The 23,775-nt window shown below is 35.0% G+C and overlaps 2 protein-coding genes across 2 annotated transcripts; both read right to left on the bottom strand.

Annotated features, from left to right (window-relative positions):
- Positions 1 to 3,619: 3,619 nt before the first annotated feature.
- LOC123533396 (uncharacterized) lies at positions 3,620 to 5,539 on the bottom strand. The gene has a single exon (XM_045315035.2). The coding sequence runs from the start codon at positions 5,537 to 5,539 to the stop codon at positions 3,620 to 3,622; it is 1,920 nt and encodes a 639-aa protein (XP_045170970.2).
- A 1,526-nt stretch (positions 5,540 to 7,065) lies between these two features.
- LOC128551010 (uncharacterized) lies at positions 7,066 to 8,079 on the bottom strand. The gene has a single exon (XM_053531253.1). The coding sequence runs from the start codon at positions 8,077 to 8,079 to the stop codon at positions 7,066 to 7,068; it is 1,014 nt and encodes a 337-aa protein (XP_053387228.1).
- Between the last annotated feature and the right edge of the window lie 15,696 nt (positions 8,080 to 23,775).

Here is a 23,775-nt window from a genome sequence, read left to right as displayed (position 1 = left end):
CTTCTCATATGACACCAGTACTGGTTTTTCCAGGAAGCGGACTCGAGAGTGGTTCCAATAAGCTTGAAGCTTTCATCACAATCGAGTAAAATAAATTAGTATAAACTAACTGAATAAACTATTAGAAAACTACGTTTGACTAAGTTTTTCCTTTATTAAAGTTTGTACGCTTTGAGTTTGTCGTCTATATGCTTCTTTTTTGTCCATGTTTTCAACTATACATGTACTGCAGTAGAGTTGAGGTTTGAAGAGGCTGAGTCCTTGATTATTAAAACTTAGAGAGTGTTTTGTTACATTTACAACATTACCACCTGCCCATGATGCCCTTCTACAGTTAGTTGAATGTAATTGTAGAACATCCATGTTAAACTAAGTATGTTGTAAGTATAGGGATAATAAATTAATATAGATGTGTAAATAGCTGTTATTGCGTGGTTGAAGCGGGTTTTTGATATAAGTTATCGTTTATTTTGAATAAATAAGAAGACTATCATTGAATTAAATATGATTTCTATAAAACGTCTACAGGCCTAAAAGTTGATTACATTTTAATTTGAATATATAAAATTGCTAAACAATAAATGTAGATGATACATAATCTAATAATTAAAACTTAAAAAATACTTGTGCATCAGTTGATTGTTCCTGAATTTTCATAAAAAATTCTTCTATTCTAGGTACTGACTTAAAGCAGATTTTGGTAATTTATACTCATTTATTGTGAAGTATATTTCTTATATATTATTTTTAAAAAGTATCGTATTTCAAAAGTTAAGCTCGTCGACGGTATGAATAGTCGAAAATAATGAATATAAAGAAGTTAAAGCGACATATAAAATGTATAGTAAATTAGGTTTGTGGGGTACAAATTAAACATGTATAATGAATTAAACATATTTTCTTAAATGTTTACATATAGACATTTAAAATGCCAAATTAGCGTCTTTAATTGCATGATATTTAATTTTATAAGCCTTTATTTTGATTTCTTCAGGCATTATTTAGCAGTATGATATTCATAATCGGACGCCATATTGATGACGTCATTTCCGGATCCAGTCGTTGTCGCCAGAAGAGATACTGTAAATTGTTTTTGTCTTAGACCAAGGAATAATGTGGTATATGTGGCAAAATTTCTTAATTATTTTCGAGCGGGGTTACTGATGGCAGTATTTTATACTGTCAAAATAAGATTATTTTTTCGCGGTTACTATCACGTAAGGTCTTAGACGTCGTTGTAAAACCAATGTGAAGCACTCAGTATGAAACTATATGGTTTGCACGGGAAATGTAAATATAGAAATAAAAGCAAAAGTGTTTTTATTATTAATTGACTTTTCTATCAAGTGACTGATATTGTAAAAATAACAGATAAATTACATTGACATATTTAACCTACATTATGCTTGTTGTTATGCGACAACGTGGTCACTGGAAATAATTCGTTGACACCTGACGCTTAGGATTGATTTAAAACGTGTAGGGACACAAAAGTTTCAGACATACCAATTGCAACTTTATTTATTACAACATTGTAACTATAATGAAAGGAAATACAGCTTTACATTATTAATATTTTGAGAGTCTCCCCACACACCCTACACCTGGCACAGGCTTTAATGGACCTCTGAGTTACGAAGCATTGAGCAGACTCAACTATCCCAAGGGATCAAAAATGGTTTCATAGCGTATCCAAATATAAACCATTTTATGTCCACCAGACAGCACATATAAATCAGAAACTTAGGAAAATGTGTTGTACATAAGGTATCCGATCCACAAATTGATAACATTTCGATGCCTGGTGACCCCAATTTCGGTATCATTCAAAAGAGATACAACAAGATGAGCAGAATTAGTAAATAAGATGACCACCATTTTATGCACGAATCAAAAGTCATGATTTGACAGTGAAATGATACATCTTACACTATAATTACCGGACTTCTGTTAATATATAGTCTGTTGCGAATTGTTATCCTGTGATTTTTCCTTATATTTTGAAAAGTTATGTTTTTATTAAAGCTTATGTAAAACTTTTTAAGAATTCCATTGGTGACATTTTTTGAATTTCAAAATGGCGGCAATATTTCAGTTAGTATGCCCTTATATATTCAGTCAAGCTTCGAGTAAACCTGTTTTTCTAATTATTAAATGGAACTTTATATTTCTAAAAAGTGAAGGATTGTATTTATAAGAGATTTGTAAAGTTTTATTCAAGTACTGATTTTATATACATAAAAAAACATAATTTTCAAATGAAATTATAGGTAGAAAATGGTCTTTTTATACATGTAATTTTCAATTGTAAAATGTGTTCATTCTTTAAAAGAAATAGTATATTTATTCAAATACATACTTAAGACATTCATCTTAAACAAAGTATCACTTATTTAGAGACATTGTATTTATAAATCTTGACTGACAGGATGTAGAAAAAAAAACTGCTGTAATGAATACCTATTACAGTGTAAGAAAACTCAAATATGGATAACGGTGATGAAATTAGAGTTGTTGTCTGATTTTCTTTTAATTTAAACATCATCGTTGTAGGTAAAATACTCTTTAAATTCAAGGGTACAGCTTTTCCAAAATCTAATACAGAAAGCCTGCTATAAAGAAATTATGACAGTGTCATAAACTCGGATACTGTTGTAGAAGGCAACATGGAATAGAATTAGCAGTTTTGAATTTCTTTAAAAATGATAGTAAGATATGACTTAAATAAACTTTCTGCAGCTTTACACGAACAAGCATTGTTAATAGCCAAATTTCAGTATATGAACTTATTGGTGTAACATATTTACATCTAAATTTGGATAATTTATAGATAAGCGTATCTGTAAGAAATATGACAAATTCCATCCCACCACTTTCCCTCACATACTCACTGTATTTGATAACTCTTTCATCCTTACTGTATCTGTTATAGTCCCAGACATCTATATAAATTAGAAATCCATTGTTGTGCTATGGAAGGTATCAGTCAAACTGTGAATAAATACATGCAATGTAACTACAAAATGATATACTTTCCTTACACAGAAACATTTGATATGTGTTTTCTTTCATGATCTGATGAGTTCAGTCTTATTTAGTCCAATATTTTCAGACTGTCGGTTGGGTATGGGACACTTACACTAAAATGAATGTACAACACGTTGTGTCTGTCTTCTACTTCTATTCAAAACTCTTGTAACTATCGTACATATATACAAACATAGGATATGACGTAGTAACGCAACACAGACGTTGGCGCCAAAGTGTTTCACGTCAACGCTATATACAAGTAAGCGCGCTATTTCCAATATACTGGGGGGGGGGGGGGGGGGCGCGAAATGATAAATCACAGAAGTTAACATACTGTCATGAAATATTAAAGCTAAGATTGATTATTTTAAAACTGAAATTATCAATAAATTACTGTGTGTTACTTATTAACTTAAAATATCGTCATGAAATCGATCATATTAATGTCTCTCATTTGATAACACTGACATTTAAGTTATTTAATATTTAAGCTCACGAGTAGAAATCTTAAGGTCTTAAAGTCTCTTTACAACAAATTTTCACATAAATGCACACTAAATCACTTTGTCTTTTACTGATACACACGGAGTCATTTTGTTTCCAACGGATACAGTTTTATAATTGGTCTCACTGATATTCCACTGTTCGATTTTACTTTAGCTGCACGAATCAGTCCATCTTTCCCATATATAAGTTCGTGTACCACACCTAATCTCCACCGCGCACGAGGTGTGTCATCATGGATCTGTATCACGTCACCTACTGATATCGTCTGCTTGTTGTTACCCGTCACTCGGTGATACTCGCGCAACGCCGTCAAATACTCGTGGCGCCACCGTTCCCGGAAGTGCTCGATTAGTTCCTTCTGGACCCTGGCTCGTCTAGTAATACTGGAACGGTTGCCAACTGCTGGATCTGATACCGATTCTATTGGTACATTCTTCGTCGGTAAACTCTTCACCTGCCGGCCGTATAATAAGTGTGCCGGCGTTAACGGGTGTGGATCTGAATCATCTGACGTCACGTATGTTATTGGTCGATCATTGAGTACAGCTTCTACTTCCGTGGTTATCGTTTGAAGTTCTTCTAAATTAATGCATCCACGTCCGAAGACTTTCTTTAGCGTGATCTTGGTTAAACCTATCAGGCGCTCCCACCACCCACCGTACCATTGGGCTCTAGCTGGGATGAAATACCATTGTGTTCCTTCTTGGTTGAGGGCTTCTTTCATGGACTGGGAATAGAATAATTGACGCAGATGCCTTGATGCTGCCTGGTAAGTAGCTGCATTGTCAGAAACCATTATGTGTGGTAATGATTTCCTGCTGCAAAATCTTCTAAACGCTTGCATGAAGGAAATTTCAGTCAAATTCTGGACCACTTCTAAATGTAATGCTCTAGTAGAAGCACACGTGAAAAGGCATATGTACTCTTTACTCATATTTCCACGTTGATCTTTTACATGTAGTGCACCGGTAAAATCCACTCCTGTTACCGTAAATGGGGCGCTGTCTTCTAGTCGAAATTTCGGTAGGGGTGGGGGATCTGGGGCTGGGTATTGTTTACCATTAATTCTTTTGCATGTCACACATTTCCGTATCTCTGTCTGGACACATCTGCGAATAGAAGGAATCCAGTACTTCTGCCGTAAGTAAGTTATGATAGCGTTCTCTCCCGTATGTAGATGGCGGGTATGTTTGGGGGGAAGTAAGTATGGGAACGTGATAGCATATTCTAATGGGGCGTTTTGTATTCTCCCGCCACAACGTAAATCTCCTCTGTCGTCAAGAAATAGTTTCAACTGGCGCACTATGGGTAGTCTCTTCTCAGAGGTCTTCAGGCTGGATATTTCTCTGGCATATTCAGTGTGCTGGCAATTCTGTAGCCACCTGTGCTCTGCGTTCTGTAGTTCTGTTACGTTTAAAGGGTCTCTTCGTCGTATGGTGACGGCCCTGCAGTTGTTTATAAATCTAAGGACGTATGCAGTGACTCGAATAAGTTTTCTATAGCTGTTGTACCTTGACAAGTCTATTAAAACGTGTAGACTGTCTTGAAGTAGACTGCGTGGAAACGGATGTTCATCTGTTTCTTGCGTCTCGTCTGTCAAGGTTACCATGGTGATGGTGTCTGCCTGCATCCATACAGGCCACTGAGTTTGGTAAGTTAACCAGTCCGGACCATGCATCCATAGGTGATTGTTTCTGAACTGGGATGCTGTGATACCTCTTGTGAGAAGGTCGGCTGGATTGTGTTTTGTGGGACAGTATTTCAATTTACGGTTCTGGGTTAGGTCTCTTATCTCTGTAACTCTATTTTGGACGAATTTGTTTACCGGTCTCGAGGTGCTCAGCCAGTGTAACACACTTTGACTGTCTGACCAAAGTATCACATCTTGTATGTCTATCGCTTGTAGAATGTGTCTCGCTAAACGTGCTCCGATCACGGCTGCCATCAGTTCTAAATTTGGCAATGTGATTTTCTTCAAGGGTGCCACACGGGATTTTGCCATAACTAGAGTCGATTCTTGTCGTCTGCAAAGGTAAGCTGTCGCGCCGTAAGCTTGGATACTAGCATCAACAAAAAACGTGTAGGATAGTATCATCTGCTGTTGGGTGTTTATCGTCTGTATCGTATGAATTGAAGAGGCAGCGGGGGATTCTCATTTCCATTACGTCATTTACGTCACGTGCAATATGGAGCCATTTCTTATAGATGTCGTCTGGTAAAACTTTATCCCACGTGTGCTTGCCTTTCCATAGATCTTGAAGTAGAATTTTCGCGCGCATTAATACTGGGCTAAGTAAGCCAAGTGGATCATATACTCGGGATGTAAACTGCAAAATAGTGCGTTTAGTCACATTTGGGGTTATTGGAATGTCTCTGTTCGGGTATGATATCTCATCTGTATTGGTAGTCCAAAGCATGCCTAGAATTTTTGTTACTCTGTCACTGTCAAGGACACCTTCTTCTGTAGCGGCTACTTGCAAGCATTGACTGTTTGATGCCCATGATCTCAGGCTGAATCCTTCTTGTAGCATCAGATCCCTTGTGTCTCGGAAGTACCTCAAAACTTCATCTTCTGTTAGGAAACTCGATATGTTGGCTACGTATAAGTCTCTCTTCAGGAATCTGCTGACCCAGCTGTTAGCGTTGTTGTCAAGATGTTTGAGTAGCGTAGCACTAAGTATAAATGGGGAGCAAGTTGCACCGAACAGAACGGCTTTGAATCGATATGCTGATAACGGGCTATCTGGATTACTCGGATCACTTAACCATAAAAATCTTGTCACATCTCTGTCTTCTTTTTCTAGGCGTACATTCAGGAATGCTTTCTCTATATCTGTTGATACTGCGTACTTTCCAAGTCGGAATCTGTCTAGAATTTGTGATAGATCATTTAGTGAGGGTGGGGTGGAGTCAAGGCAGTCGTTCAAGCTGGGGGAATGAATCGATTCCCTACAACTACAATCATACACTATACGAATGGGCGTGGTGGCGGAATCTTTTCAGACTGCATGGTGGGGAATATAGTGTACTTGCGGAGGTAGTTTCTCATTATCGTCAACTTTCTCAATGAAATCTCTTCTCTCTTGCTCTTGTAGTATCTCTGCATACTTCTCTAGAATATGAGGTTCTCGGCGTAGTCGACTTATCAGGGATTCGGTTCTTCTCCTGGTTACTTCATAGTTTGTAGGGAGAGGGGCGTGGTCTTCTTTCCAGGGTAGTTTAGCTTCATACTTTCCGCCGGTAAACTTGATAGCATTCTCTTGATATGACTGTAATTTATCTTTACCTTGGTCGTCTTCGAGAATTATTCCAATAGACTCTAATTTCCAAAATCGGTCTATATCTGACGTCATCACATTTAGGGCAAAACAAGACTGTGTAATAACACTGGTTGTTTCAACGGGACCTGACAATAAATAACCAATGCTCGAACTTACGGCTGTAGGTCCGTTACCTCGAATCGTCTGGTTACCTACGATGCTCCAGTAATGGTCAGCTCCTATCAATAATGAAATATCAAACTGGTCTTCATCTATCATGGGATGTGCTAATTTCAGGGTTCTTAGTTGTGGTAAAGACAGGACAGAATTCGGAATATTCCGTAAGGGGACGGCAAATGTCGGAATCATCATCACTTGAAGTGGAATCTTGGCTCCAAAATCTGTAAGTAAATATATGGTTGTAGTATCTAGGTGTCTCTGACGGAAGTTTATTAATTATCACTGACACTAATAGAGTTCCGTACGTACTCTGACACTGACCAAGCGACTCTAACCCTCGAACATAAGCCTCTAATTTGTCTATGTAATTACTCATGCTCTGAAGTGTATTACTTGGGGCTGGTAAATTAAGCAAAGCTTGTATGTATGCATGAATTATTTTATGAGACTGTCCGAATCTCTCTTTTAACAAATCAATCGCTTGAATGTAGTTTGCTTGTGTTAGAGCAAATCCTTGAATAACTTGAGCTGCACTGCCTTCAAGCTGCGTCTTCAAATAGCTAAATTTCTGCACTTCAGTTAAGTTTGGATTAAAATGTACTGTAGATTCGTAAGAGTCCCAAAAACTTTGCCACTCAAGGATATCACCACTGAAAACCGGAAGTGATAATTTTGGAAGTCTCTGATAAAGTGAAGCATTTGAAAAAGACCTACTCACATTTTGGCTTGCAGCTTGATTTACCTCTGATTCTGTTGGCCTGTTCGCGTTGTTACCGTTGTCGTCTGGGCTTTGGGTCGTCTGCTTGTCTTCTCCGCTGGTCGAATGTTTGCTCAAGTCCTCGAAATATCGTAGTTTGACTTCAATACCCAAACAAAACTCCTCTGCGTTCACAATTTCATCTTCGATCTCCGACACTTCTGTAGCTTCTAGAATGTTCTCATTAAGTGATTTAATTACTTCTAGCTTCTGCGATGTCGCATCGATAATCGTGTTGAATTCTATCCAATTCGCATTCTCCTTCGCCGCTTCGATTTTTGCTATCTGATTCGAAATAACTCTGTAATGTCCCTCTCGGATCGGACGCAACTTCTCTATTTTCATGTTTGTTTCGTCACGGCACCAATGTCGGTTGGGTATGGGACACTTACACTAAAATGAATGTACAACACGTTGTGTCTGTTTTCTACTTCTATTTAACTCTTGTAACTATCGTACATATATATAAACATAGGATATGACGTAGTAACGCAACACAGACGTTGGCGTCAAAGTGTTTCACGTCAACGCTATATACAAGTAAGCGCGCTATTTCCAATACAGACAACTGGTTATTAATAGTTGCAAAAAGGGAACTTAAGTATTACAATCACCCAATGAATAAGTCCTTAACAAGGCCTTGTTATAACATTCTTTGAAGAAAAAATGCATTTTTTTGAGCGCTACCTCTTCATCAAATACATGGCACGCAAACATTTGTTCAACTAAGCAAGCTCAATGGCTTGTCAATCGTTGATATGACAATAACATTTTTAGACCTTAGTGAGTTTGTTGGGGAATTAAATTTCCAATCTACTTTCTATATTGTTTTTTTACCAGTTTGGTTTAACTATGTCTGGAAATGTCGACTATCTGATGAGACTAGAGTTGAAAATACAAAAGAAAATGCCGCGGAACAAAACTGAAGTGCATTTGCTTATTTGACCTCTTGTGATATCCAGAATAGTAAGCAACCACATCTAAAAGGTGTTTTTAGTATTTTATGAAATTCCTGAGATAAGGAAAAGTTTTGCTACACATGCTGGTATGTACAGATATTGCCATTTCGAGTTAAAATGACTCTGGCTGAGCATCACTGAGTTTTACATTGGTACCTGACTTTATTCTCCCAAGTTCAACACATTTTTCCTCTTTCGTAATCACATTCATTCATCTTGGTCCAGTTAATGTTGAACTTTTTCTACATTTTAAAAGATAGATACAAATTGAATACCCAGTTATATGTAAATAATTTACTACATGTATTAGAAACTGGAAACCGTTAGTGCAAGAAAAGGAATACCTTTCTACTTATGTAGTACCTGTTTTGTTTTTTTTATTTTGCTTTTTTAGTCATAATTAACTAATTGAATAACACATCACATTGCACAGAAATGTAAATGTTATATTCAGTAATGTTTTATTTTTGACAATCTAACTGGTCATCTAGTATAGTTGCCAAGGTACCTTTGTAGCCAAGTGGTGAAGGATTTCGGTATCAAATCACTAAACCATATACTCTCAAGGTTCGAGCCCTTCTTTGGTCATCATGTGAGTCATCCAGACTGCTTGCGGAAGGACAGCAGTTCAACCAGGTGCCAACATATATGCCCCAAATAATGCCCTGAAGGGCACATGAGTCGTCCTCAACAATTACAGATAGAAAGTTGTCATTTATCCTGCACTGTGTCAATGTGATGTAAGTCCCACTAAAACAATTCAAGAATATTGCAATTTTTCAGCTCTGAATGGTAAAGGAAGGCCAAGGCATCCGTCATTATAGGCATGGGTAGATTCCCTGTTGGAACAAATAATCTTTGGTGAATAGGTGCATTGCTAACTTAACTAAAATAATTTTACGTCACTTGAAGGATTTCAACCCCATAAAAGTGTTTGAAAAGTGATTTGAAAGTCAATGTCCAGCTTTGAATAACAAAGAAAGGTCTTTTAACTATGGAAGGGAATCTCCGCCAGGACATGCATGCTGCTAAATGACATTGCTATGTTATTTACTTACATATGCGTTCTGCAACATTGCAACTGCATTTTAGTTTCTTACATTTGCCTTACAAGAAATTCATCTTTAATGCTTCTTAAGGCTAAGAAAACAGTCCTTTCATGAATATCGGTTATTCTTGCATGTAATTGACAAGTGCGTTCAACCTTTTTGTTTGCATACTGCAATATTGAAATGTATACTCATGCTATTACTAACTGTATTCTATGTTTTCTTACTCGTATTTGACGTTGTTGCTACTGAATGTAACGAGCTATTAACAACGTTGTGACTTGTGAATATTCCGAAATTTTCATAACTTGATTGTTACTGCTTTTTGGATTTAACATAAGTGATGTTTGCAACCACTTGGTTTTTGTTTATAATACAGTTTCCCGGCAAAAATAATATACTAAAACACATGGCTTTAGCGCAAATTAGTATACACGAGAGACCACTCTCGACAGCAAATTCACGTGTTCGGTAGTTTCCGTGGGTTAAACGGTGAGAGAGTCTAAACTTACCCGTGTATACTTGTGTTGTTTTCGGGGGAAATTAGGTCCCTGGACAGCTGGAAATTATGAGTAATTTTTTTACTAAAACACCGTTTATGGTTCACTGATTTTACGAAAACTGCCGGAAATTCTGCTTCCCAGCTTTCTACGAATTTCACATTACAAATGTTAAAGTCGCATCTGATTAACTTCGTGCTGCTTAGTGCTTACTTAGCACTGTTTTCGCCTTGCATAAATTTCAATCATTGTAATACTAAGAATCCGTGAATTTTAAGTAGGGACCTACATAGAAACGGTCTACAAGAGGGACCTATATATCAAAAAAAACAAAAAAAAACAACGAGCAACAACTAAATGTTAACATGCATGTGTTAGTTTTATATAATGTAGGAACGATTTAATCAATTTCAGAAAGAAAAACGTACAAAACACTTAGAACTTGTTCACATAAACATTTTAATATGCCACAGAATGGATGCATTTGCCATTTACACGCAAGAATATGCGTTTTACATACATACATGCAGTGACAAAAGATGCAAGGTATGTGCCACTAACGGATGGAAGGTAACACAAAGACGCATGGATGTTGCATTTAGTTTAAAACGAATAACACAAGGCAACATGCATTTGTCATTTAGCAGCATGCATGTCCTGGTGGAAATTCCCTAAAATGCAGTTGAAATGTTGCAGAACGCATATGTGAGTAAATAACTTCCATATTTAACCACTCAGTTATGCATTGCTCTGAGACAGCCGCCATTTAGTAAAAGTATAACACCACAAAATGAACATAATAATAATAACAACAATTTATCTTAAAATTACTTCCCGGTATTTCCTATTTATTTTATTCAAGTTAAAAGTTTTATAATAAAGCATTGTATATCATAACTGCAGCTCCAAAATGGAGAAAAACAGGAACCGTGTAAATGTTCATTCACTGGATATAGTTCTCACGTTTTGTAATTATCTCCCTTTTTATTTAACCAAAAAATAAATTCTGATAATAACACACAATGTTTACTTTGACTTATTTAATGTAATAAATGCAATTGCATTGCCGATAAATGAATAATTTCAATAACATAGGATGCCAAGAAACAAATACACATTTTTGCTTTTTACCTCCCTTTACTATTTATCATATTATTTTTATGCTTTAAATTGTAAAGATTAACTTAAAAGACATACAGTATGGTTGATTTAGACATATTTTGTATAAAGAAAGGTATTTTGTTCATGTCATATCTGTATTTTGAAGATATTGTAAATTATACTAAATTTATAACATTACTAGCTAATTATCTCTCTTTAAGCACAAATTACTTTACTTAAAAAACACAAGATAGAATTACATGTTCCAATCAAACTTGTTTAATACACTCTAGCTTTTATGTAACATACAAAGTGCATATAGTACATTTTAGAGAAATTTAATTGGTACGAAAATGGAAAATAGCGTAAATAATGATGATAAGAAATGCTACCAATGGATTTTGAGAGGTTGGGTGTTTAAATTTTCAAAAAGAAAACCAAAAAAAAAAAAAACTTGTTGAAATACAGCAAGAAATATCACACACTCTCATTTTCGGACAATTCGGCACAGACTATAAGTATCATGAAAAACTATAAAGAAAAACAATTTCGATAACATTTTTGTCATGTAGTTCATATTTCACAATATCCAAAATTATATGAACTTACCAGGTATCAATATGTGATATATTTTAATAACACTGTTTGATAGAACTTGCTTACTCACTTTGTGGGCCTGATACCTTAAGACTAAATCTGTCAAAAAGTCTTATTACACAGCAAAGGCGCCACTATTTCTGAGTGCTAACAAGTAAAAACTTCTTAATTCTGTATTCATTATTTGGATAGTAATTACTTTTTCAATGTTTGATTAATCATTTAAATCATTATGTTGATTTTCCAGCAAATGTTTTGACCTTTATATATTCCCTGTTTGATAAAATAAATATATCATTCCTGAGAGGGCGATATGAAAAATGTTCAACCTCGGTCGATATTCATATATGTCGAGGGGGAGATTTTCATGTCACCCTCTCAAGATTTATATAATATAGTCCCCTCATTCAAGGTTAAATTGAAGCTCGGGTGTGTATATCAAAATTTTAAATAAAAATTAATAACTCGATAGCCTAGTGGTAGAGCGTCCGCTTCGAGTGCGGGAGGTCGTGGGTTCAATCCCCGGCCGCGTCATACCACTGAAGTGATAAATGGTACCAGTAGCTCCCTTGCTTGGCGCTCAGCATTAAAATGGAAACTGACCTCTTCTCTCATACCCTCGTGGCGATGGATTCCATCAGGAATGAGTTGTCGAGAGTGATTAATATAAGTCGTAGAACTTCCTTTACAATCGACCTAAAATAAATTATGTATAAACTATAAACAACTAAAAAGCTGATTTTGTTGCGAAAATATGTTGTTTGCCTCGTTTTTGAAGAATTTGATGTCTCAATGGACCTTGATGCTTGCAATTTCGCTGTTAGATAGCTTGTGAAATAGTTTGTCATCTTTTTCCGGTGGTTATACCATATTTCCGGCAAAGATACCTATTCTCAAATATTTGCTGTTGAAATCACGACTGAAATTAGCCTTAAAGACAGTTACAAAGACCCGTTTTATCTTTGAAATAACGATTTCAAGAGTGACTGGTTTCCGTGTATCTCAGATGACTGACTGATGCAATTTTATCGAATATATTCAACCTTTTTTAACGGCAATTGTTTTCATGCGCTCATGTTATAAATAACTTGGGTCTGAAACCAACAGAAATGGTAGGCGTGTATTACAAACACACACAAATGAATTACTTTAAGCTCATGTCAAGTATAAAAAAATCAATTATATCATCAGAATATCAGCTCTACACAATGGATTTTAAATTTCACCGCATAAGGCCTCGTTGACTAATAAAACATAGCTTACCACGTTTTATCTTAAAGTTATAGAAGTATATTTATAAAATCTATTATTTGATATAAATTTCTGTACAGTCGTCCGCCATTTTGATTAGAAGTAAACTGTGTAAAGTGTTTTAAAACAATACCACAGTGTTACTCAACCTCGGCATTTTTCGACAAAAAGGTAAATTTTTAATAAATTCAATATTTAACTGTAATTTTCTTGATTGATAACCCAATAGTTTTTTAGCTAATTTAACGAAGTGCCATTTGTAAAAACAAGCAATTTGTCAGCGATCTATCTGAATTATGCGGCTGTAAGAAAGACATAGACATCAGCTGACATACAGAGGGTTGGCAGTTCTACCCATGTATCCCATTGTGCCTGACATAATGCACGAACGGGCATCTTGGGTCTTTCTCCTCCATTAAATGCTGGAAAAGTCGTCATATGACTTGAATAGTGTCGGTTTGACTCTAAACCCAAGAATAATTACACCAAACTATAAATGCAGAATTTAATTTGAACTAAAACGTGTTTCATAGCGGACGCATCGTTCCAGTGGTAACCCCATCTGACGACAAAACCAGTCGTCGTGTGTCCGGCCCACCTCCTCCACTTAAAAATTACCAACATTGGGATTAGAGTCTCGCGCATGTGTGTTCTACACCTGAAAAGATGAAGAACCTTGGAATACTGAATATGCCAATCTGACTAAGTTATAACTAGAATTACTGAAATAAACCTATCAAATTACAATTAATTGAGACCAATGGATTAAAATTAAATAAACGGTCTTCCTAAACGCAGTAATGTATATTCATGCAAAAACTGATGCAAAAATTGGTGTAATGAGGCATAATGCTATATAATGAATGGTGAAATTTGGTGTAATATATATATATCTTGGTTACATTTTGTCTGTTTAAGCTAATGTGTTATACTTATCCGACGTTAAATCTATTCTTATATCTTTTATCTTAAGATATTTTATAATTGAAAGAAAAATAATTTACAGTACTAAACTATTCATTTATAGCCTAAGTTAGCAGCAGAACAACTGCACTCGATTATTAATTGACAAATGATGATGAATGATACGATTCTTAAAAGATTACGGTTGGAAAAATTATTAGTTGTAAATTCAACTACTGCTATACGGTAATCATAACGTAGTGTAGAACAGTTACGAAACTTATGAAAATATCTATATATCTTAATAAAACAGTTGGCCAATCAGAGGTGGCGACACAAAATGAGATCTACTTGATTTTGTAGTGAGAAAAATAATTATTATATTATTATTTCTCAATAATTATCCGATTTCAATAGAAAAACAAAACCATTTAAATAGCTACTGCAATATATTAACCCAAAGAAACTCTTTGTAAATGGAAGTTGTTTGCATTCGGTGGCATACCAGTGGCAGTATTATGCACTTCACAGCTCTGTCAGTCTCAGTTATGGAAAGCATGATAAATTTGCCACTGACTATCTTTTGCAAAATGCTGACCTTTTTCTAATTCTAAAATAATGTGTATTATTTTGCATTTAGCTTTTTTTGGCTAGTATGCAGCTATTGCAGTGTTTCTGTATACTAGTCTGTACTATGCTCCTCCACACATGTAACAGACAACTTCCTTACTTAGAAGGAATACTATTATTCCCTGCCAATGTGAATCAGCAATGTAGTCAGAACAACAAAATAATGTACATCAGTCGCATCGTCTTCTCTACACAGTTGCCTGAGGTGAATGTAAACATGCAATGTCGCCAATTTTCCATGTAACGCTTTCTTTTGTTACTGGCTATAGTCTTTTGTTGTTGTTTTTTTATTCTTTTTTATTCTGGTTGGTTACTAATATACTTTAACGGTATTTCGAATACTGAATACTCGAAGATATTTATAAAGTCAATGCTTTCGCGAAAACGTCTTGTATATACTTTGCAGCAAATTAGTTTATACATCTTTTGTGTTTGACTTTTACATATACATTATAACTAAACAGGATCGGTCAGTTATCACTTTACTTTATTAGAATACCCGCCATTTAGCACACTAATAGTCAATATTGACAATCTACATAAACCCCATATTTTTAGTATCTATACCAAAAAGGTATTAAGTTTAATTTTTAAAAAATGAGAAAATTTACCGTAAATTACGAAAACTATCACAATTTAGACTTTTCTAGACATTTTTTAAATATATGTCATTTGCATGGGGAATGAGCACATCAAACTTATCTTGATTCTTATAGAAAATAAATATATATAAAAAGTAACTTTAACCGTCTTATGTTGTGACAGTGAAATATGTCATACGTGTGAATGTGAAAAGAATAGCAAAATGGACAGAAATTACTTGAAGCACACAGTATGAAAATGTATTTTCACTAACTTACTTTTATTATATAGTTGTTTATAATTATTTAAGAAGATATGCAATGCATTTTAAATTAAAAATGTAAAAGTATACGATACTTTTGAAAATTTTCTGGAATAAATCTAGTAATTTGTCATACTGGTAAAGACAATTGTAAAAGTGGCTGGGGTAAATATCTGTTGTTCTCTCCTAAAATGTAGAGACTTTTAATGGTTTAAAGGATAAATAATTCATTTCAAGTTCAATTAAAGGGTTCACCAATCCGTAGGATCGGTGCCAGAACGGTCTAAGCGATCAGTATCGCTGTCTCATTCATTGTCATTTGAATCCGTTTCGTCTGTAACAGGTACCACTGGTTCGTACATGTATGGCCGTACAGAATCTCCATCAGCATGGTCAAACTCCTCAATGCCGTCTTATTCCTCATCAAACTCGATATCCATTATAAAAATGAAAATAATTTTCTCTATTTTTAGACTTCAGACTTCGCTTGTGAAAATGACAATATCCATTTTCGTGGTTCAATAGGAGAGTATTCAGGGGAAATAAGCCATGTAATATGTTTTGGAAGGCACTATTTATGTTGGTATAAATATGTTATTAAAAACATACAAACATAAATTATTTTGTTTTTGTTTTTAGACATAGAAAGGAGATATGTTTAGAAATATATAGAAAATGAAAACCATTCCTATGTCCTTTAAGTTTATTTTATTTATTTTTTGAGTTTTCGAAGAGAAACGCAGAATCAATTTCTAATATGATTATTTAGCATAACAAGCATGTGACTACTAGAATGAAGAATGATTATTCGAAACTTTCTCAAGCGAAATAAAGGTGTTCATTGCAAGAAAGGCTTATCAAGATCAATGCAAAATATCCCCCAAAAAACAGTATATTTTCGTTAACAAAAAATTACATGTACTTTTTACTAAATGAAATACCTCTTAGAAACAACAACAAAAATGATAAGACAAAGTACATTAAAATCATCCATCAACAAACCAATAATATTTGTAAGTTTCATTATGCAGGGGAAATCACCGTGAAATTATTTATACACGTAACTATGCATGTATTATTCCCCTTATCAAAGATCAAAGCCAAAAGTATTGTGTTTTCAATGAAGACAATTATGAATTGGTTGCAAAAACGAGATGTAAAATTAAATGTCTCTTAGAAACAATAACAGAAGATGATAAGACAAAGCTACATTAGTAACATCCATCAACAATCCAATAATATTCCAATATATCACTAAGCGGGGGATATCATCTGTTTATATAAAAACACTAACTATACATATATTATTCCCCTTTCGCTAAGTACATTCTTTACTTGTATTGTCAACAAGTAATCTGTAAACTGCAGATACTAATAAACTTTGATAATGTGGCAGTTGACCCCAGTACAATCGACACTATTTATTTTCCAATACAGGTAAATCCAACGATTGCTTTACAATAGATCTGTGACGGAATATCTTTGAACACCCCTGCACTTATTGGACTCAACTGCCACATTATCAAAGCTTATTAGTAGATCAAACCAGTGTAATGTATATATCACATGTACGTTTTTGCAAAATCATTACTAGCTATGGAAGTGTGACTTCTTGCAATACATTGACTAATCTATGCTTATGAACACAGTAATTCAATGTGCTTGACGCTATTGTGTTAGTCATAAAATAGGCGAAAAAGTTTTCAGATCTTATTCTAGGGTCATAATCTAGCATAAAGATTAGTACATTTTCATGGTTTTGTGAAGATTGATAAACAATGGTAAGAGGTCGTGAAACCTTTTGCCAACTAATTCATAATACTATTATACACTTGTATCATAGCTCGGTGTTTTTTCTTAACAAATTTGGTGCAGGTAAATCGTATACACAAAGTACAGGGTGCGTTAACTAAAAGTGTGCAGGTATTTAATACCCGCACGCTAGTTACCGCACTGTTGGATAGGAAAGTATGCCAGCATGTCTGGAACAGTAGACAGCGAAGTGTATCTTATTGATTTTCTGCTCTCGCATTGGTTTATTTTACCTGGGCTTTACACATTTGTAAAGCAAGGATTATAAGCACTCACTGAACTGCTGTATATGACAATGTGGAACGCCTACAACTACCATATATGGATGGCTATGATACAAAACAGAAAGAACATTAAAACTGTCGGGTAAACGATTTATACTCGGGAGCTACGCCCCCTCGTACAAATTGTTTACCCTCGAGTTTTAATGCTCTTTCTATTACATATGGTTGAGAACAAGCATGACACTGTCAAAGTATTTGAATGATGGTATATATTCATGGGAATGCGTCATGCATATATGTAGTCCTTTGAGTTCTTTTAGATCATATTGGTAGATCTGGTTCTTTGCTTGTAAACCAAAACCGTTATGACCTAGTTATTGTGATGTGTATTGGGTAAACTGTTGACTACAGCTCAGTATTTATCTCGTGGTTATGGTATGAATGGAGTGAACGAGATACTTTCTTAGTTCACCTTTTTTTCACGTGCATGAACCTTATTAACCTTTTACTAACCCTCCAAACTTTTACTTTCTGCAAAAAATACATTGTTCATGTATTTCAGTAGTAAGAGAAAGTTCGCTAGACCCCTCTTATAATTATATCTTATACTTAGAGATAAACATTTCAAAGGAGGATCCTGGTAATCATGTTTTATTTAACTAATTAACGATACCATAGAACCGTACTTCTGTGAAGTTTTTATATGCGCGTTTGTATTTTGTTGTAATGGTTTTTGTATATAATATTTTGTATTAAGTCTCATGTAAGATTTTTTTGTATCATACAGGCTTTCATGCTTTGTGATTTCTTCGTCGCGACGAATAAACGTCTAAACCGTGACCTGACAATCCTCTGATTATTTACCCTGGTCGGCCTGGATATATGTATGATGGCGAAAAAGATAATTCACTATGCGCATGTTATTTTACTGGACTTATTTACTATGGTCTATAGAGTCTTATAATATTCTTCTGGAGGGATATATGGATTGGCATAAACAAATGGAGTGTTTGAAACTACTTGGTGATATTCATTAACTTGATGGAGTTATTTAATAATTACCATAGACTGGGGAATTATGGATTAACACTCTGAGGTACAAAGAGGGATTTTTCGTTGTTTATTAGATAGGGGACTTATTGTCCTAGATATTGACGTTCTCTCAGAATTATATTTACGCACTATCATGTATTAAGTGCTGCCAATTTATTCATTTGTAGATGTAAACAGTTTATGGAAAGGATGTCCCGTTCCTGATACTCTTAATGGTTATCATGTCTCTAATCAAGATTTTGACCTTTAATTAATTCCTGTCGCTCGGGTCTTTAGGAACGGATCGATACACCCTGCAGCCAGCGATCCAGGTTTACAGCATCTGTTTCTCACGGACGAGCTTGCGTGCCTCATATGCGAGACTTTCTCTAAAGCAATGTTCTCCTGCACAAAAATGCCGTCACCCAGCTCTTTCAGGTGGTCATATAAGATCTGACGTGCATTCTCCATGATGCTGATGAAAACACGAGACCACGATCAATTCTGTTTTGTACGACATTTCATAGAATTTTATTTGCTTCAAAGGTGAATGTTTGTTGCAAACCCTTTTGATAATTTTTTGTTATTAAATTACACATGCTCTTGAAAAAAGGCTTTGTCTTATGTATCTTGCAAAACATGTTACTTGACAACACCAATGAATTCGTTTAGAGCTGCCAAGTTAGCATATAACACAGTACAGTTATACAAAAGCAAGTCACACCTTCATTTAAAGAATCTAATATAGAATTAAAAGTTCACCCTTTAGAGATAAATATGTTTATTACGAAATCAAACTTTTATTGTCTCATTCATGTAGGATAACCTTCACAGTTTGAAACAGTTTTGTAAGAACGTTTTTCTAGTGATTACTTAAAAGGGACTGAGGTACATTTAAAAAAACATTCCAGTTTCGTCTCAGCTATTGTACACATCAAACATCAAAGGAAAAAGTAGAATTTACATAAAAATGACTCTTAATTCTTAGAAATTTCAAAAGTGAATGACTACATGTATAATAAATAATATTCTCAAAAATCGGATTACCATTTTATATGCAATTTCCTTCTTACTGAAAGAAAACAAGTCTTTTAAATACTTCAAAACATTGCAATCCTTCTAATAAAAAAAGGGAAATAACAACAACAACAACAACAATAACAAAACATTGAAAACAAAACAAGAAACAAAACGAAACCTCAAACAACAACAACAAAAACTCAGTAAAAGAATGAACCATACCCTGCAGCCCCTCGTTCATTAAATACTTGACCTCTCTTATTTTTCTACTACATGTAGCAAACCAGACTTCTCAAGTATTAATTTGTCGCAAATTAATTCATCTCCTCTAACCAAGAATTTCATTATATGAATTCGATAAAAAGTCCGTCCAAATACATTCGACTACATCAAAGCAATAAGGTTCCACTACAACACCCTGTCGGGCCTCAAATGACTGTATTATAATTATCACATATTCATTAAATCAAATGCTTAGCTAATAGTGCTAGAAAAGCCATGCTTAAACTTATTGCTTGGCTGTTCCGTCAGGAAGGTGTTCTTGTAAACACAAGTCAGGAAGGTGTTCTTGTAAACACAAGTCAACTGTTTGCCATTTATTCTGAAAAAATACTGAATATAAGTTTTGCATTTGAACTGTTAAATCTTGGGGCATTTGACAGACGAAGGTATGATGAAGGTATGTAAAATAAGAAGAAAAAATATTTAAAAAAAATGTTTACCACTTAGAGTGTCCTTAAAAAGAAATACAAAAATACAGAATTGGAGAATTATTGGAATTAGCTGCTTGAAAAATGAAACAAAATTAACACTAGTGTTGTTGACTACAAAAGTCCAGGAGTAAATTCAACCAAATTCCATATCATTTCACGTGTAAAGATTTCATTTAAATATACATAATAGGCAATAAGCGAACATCAGACAATTAAATGCAACATTAGATGAATAGAATTGTTCCATATTTCAGATATTCATTCACAGATACGGGAATGTTACTCATATATAGCATCAATTTAACTCGAAGTGAAACATCTGTGCTATAAATACAAATTTGCAAATATGAACAGGTATATGTCAGTCAGATGTGTTAATTCATGTTTTCATCAACTTTTCAAGTCTGAAACTAGGAATTAGACTTAGAAAAGGCAAATATTTGATTTGTAATAACTTTGTCTACAGCTTTTTATGCCTATGAAATAAGTTGTCTGCAGTTGTAAATTGTACATTCATGTAGAAGTTTTTAACAATATGCGCAAATTGAACAGTTACAAGTCGAAAGGAAAATTTAGCATTTCAAAATTCAGTTCTGAATTTCAGACTTAAAAGTTTGCTAAATATGGACACTAATCTTGTTTGTTTGCTTTGGGTTTAACGCCGTTTTCCAACAGTATTTCAGTCATTTAACGGCGGGCAGTTAACCTAACCAGTGTTCCTAGATTCTGTACCAGTACAAACCTGTTCTCCGAAACTGTAACTGCCAACTTCCCCACATGAATTATCAGAGGTGGAGGACTAATGATTTCAGACACAATGTCTTTCATCAAATCGTCACGGAGAACATACGTCCCGCCCGAGGATCGAACTAGCTACCCCGTGATCCGTAGACATACGCTCTCCCTACTGAGCTAACTGGGCGGGCTGACACTAATCTAAACCTTGATCAGATACTTAGCATAAAAAACATAAAGTTTAATTTCTTAGTATTATTATAAGAGCGTATTCACAGTATCGGGCTCATACGGTTTGTAAGCTGAATTTTGAACTGTAAAATTGAATTATTTTGTCTAAAATTAAGTAATTTATAATTTATAATTGATCTGCACAATGAAAAAACCCAACATAGTGCATTTGCTACCAGCATGGATCCAGATCAGCCTGCGCATTCGCGGAGTCTGGTCAGCGTCCGTACTGTTCGCTTTAAAACCCTATTGCAATTAGAGAAACCGTTACCGAACAATATGGATACTGACCAGACTGCGCGGATGCGCAAGCTGGTCTGGATCCATGTTGGTCGCAAATGCACTATGTTGGTTTTCTCATGGTGCGGCTCAGTTATGTTTTCAGATTATTAATGAAGGAAACTTTTTTTATTATGCCCCGAAGGCGGGCATATTAAAATCGCACTGCCCGTCCGTCGGTCCATCCGTGCTTGCGTGCGTTCGTCCGTGTAAATTGTCTCCCGGGCTGTACCTCTGCCATCCATAAAGAGCATTTGAAATAACTTGGCATAAATTTTCACCGTAATACGACAACATGTCATACGCAAGACCCAGACCCTTAGCTCTAAGGTCAAGGTCACATTTAGAGGTTAAAGTTAACATGGTCTGTTTCTTGTCTGGGGCATAACTCTGTCATTCATCAAGGGATTTTGAAATAACCTGGCACGAATTGTTCCACATAACAAGACGACGTGTCATGCACAAGACCCAGACCCCTAGCTCCAAGGTCAAGGTCACAATTAGAAGTCAAAGGTAAAATGGTCTGTTTCTTGTCCAGTCCATAACTCTGCCATCGATGAACGGATTTTAAAATCACTTGGCATAAATGTTCCCTGTAATATAATGACCTGTCATGTTCAGGACCCAGATCCCTAGCTACAACGTCAAAGTCGCACTTAGTTGTCAAAGGTTATCATGGTCTGTTTTTTTGTCTTGACTTGAAAATAATTTGTCACAAATGTTAACCATATAGAGAAGATGTGTCCTACTTACGATCCGGTTCTCTCAGGTCAAGGTCAATGTCACAAAATGGTTCATACCTAATCTATTCTGGCATATTTTACACAGACAACTGTAGCATTCTTGGGTACGCTTCCGGGGCATTTGTCACCAACATTGACAGCTCTTGTTATCTATATATTTAATATATGAAAATATAAACAGAAAAGACATATGTTCGAATTTCTAAACATTGCAAGGGTGAATATAGTAATTGCTCTATAACTGGACATGTGGCTGTGTCTCAGAGAGAGAAACACGTCAAGAAAAAGGACCAAGCAAACTTTTACAGGAATAATTTCCGTAGATTTATGAAACTAAATTTCTTAAAGGTGGTCTAAACGTAAATTATATAGAGACATTGAGATGCATCTCGACGGGTAAAATAATAGTCAAACTTATGAGTTTGAGCACTCCTGTGAAAATTATCTAAGCTGAGACTCAATATCTCAAGTTCAGACAGATTCAGACATAACCGAAATTTGATTTAAATTAAAAGTCTTTCGCTGATAATCTTGCCATAGCCTCAAATATATATGAATATGTGAATATGACATATAAATTTTATGACAATATCCCAGTACTTATCAACTTGAAACATAGTTCATAGTTTTATTTGCAACGCATGGTCATGTCGATATTTAGGAAAACAATTCCTGCTTCGACATATCGGTAAGCTAGTATAGAGCCATTAGACTGACGGTACTTCAAACTGCTTCGACATATCGGGACGCTAGTACATGTATACAGCCACTTGACTGATGGGACTTTTAAACTGCTTCCACATACCGGGATGCTAGTATAAAGCCATTGGACTGATGGGACTTCAAACAGCTTCGACATATCGGGACGCTAGCAAACAGCCATTTGACTGATGGAACTTCAAACTACTTCGATAAAACTGAAGTTGCAGTATGCCGATTCTGACAAAAAAGGAATAAAAGCACCCGAATTCCTACCATAACGGAATGAAAGTATATATATATCCTGTCACAATGAAATAAAAGTACATATTTTCGAACTAAAGCAGAATATAAGTATATAAATTTGAACTAAACGGAATTAGAATATATTCATTCTGAGTAAAAAGGAATGTAAATATATACATTTAGAAAATATCTTTATTGGTTTTGGTATTTGTTATTATTTTGAGACATGCGAAATTGAGTGTCCACATTGCAACTGTATATCTCTTAGAAGCCTAACTGTCTTGACAACTAATAAGAGACCGTCGTCATTGATATGATATCCCTGTTATGATATACTCGCAATTTCATAGACTGAACGTTTAATGAAGGCTAACAAGAGCTCTTTGAAATTAAATACATATAAACATACGTGGTTCAAGAACACAGCCCCTTCATTTCGAAACCCTATATCAGTTTTTTATGTGTGCATGATA

Source organism: Mercenaria mercenaria, chromosome 19, assembly GCF_021730395.1.
Source record: "Mercenaria mercenaria strain notata chromosome 19, MADL_Memer_1, whole genome shotgun sequence".
In the NCBI taxonomy this organism is placed as follows: Eukaryota; Metazoa; Mollusca; class Bivalvia; order Venerida; family Veneridae; genus Mercenaria; species Mercenaria mercenaria.
The sequence above is the reverse complement of the archived record's forward strand: the minus strand, read 5'-3'. Positions and strand labels throughout refer to the sequence as shown.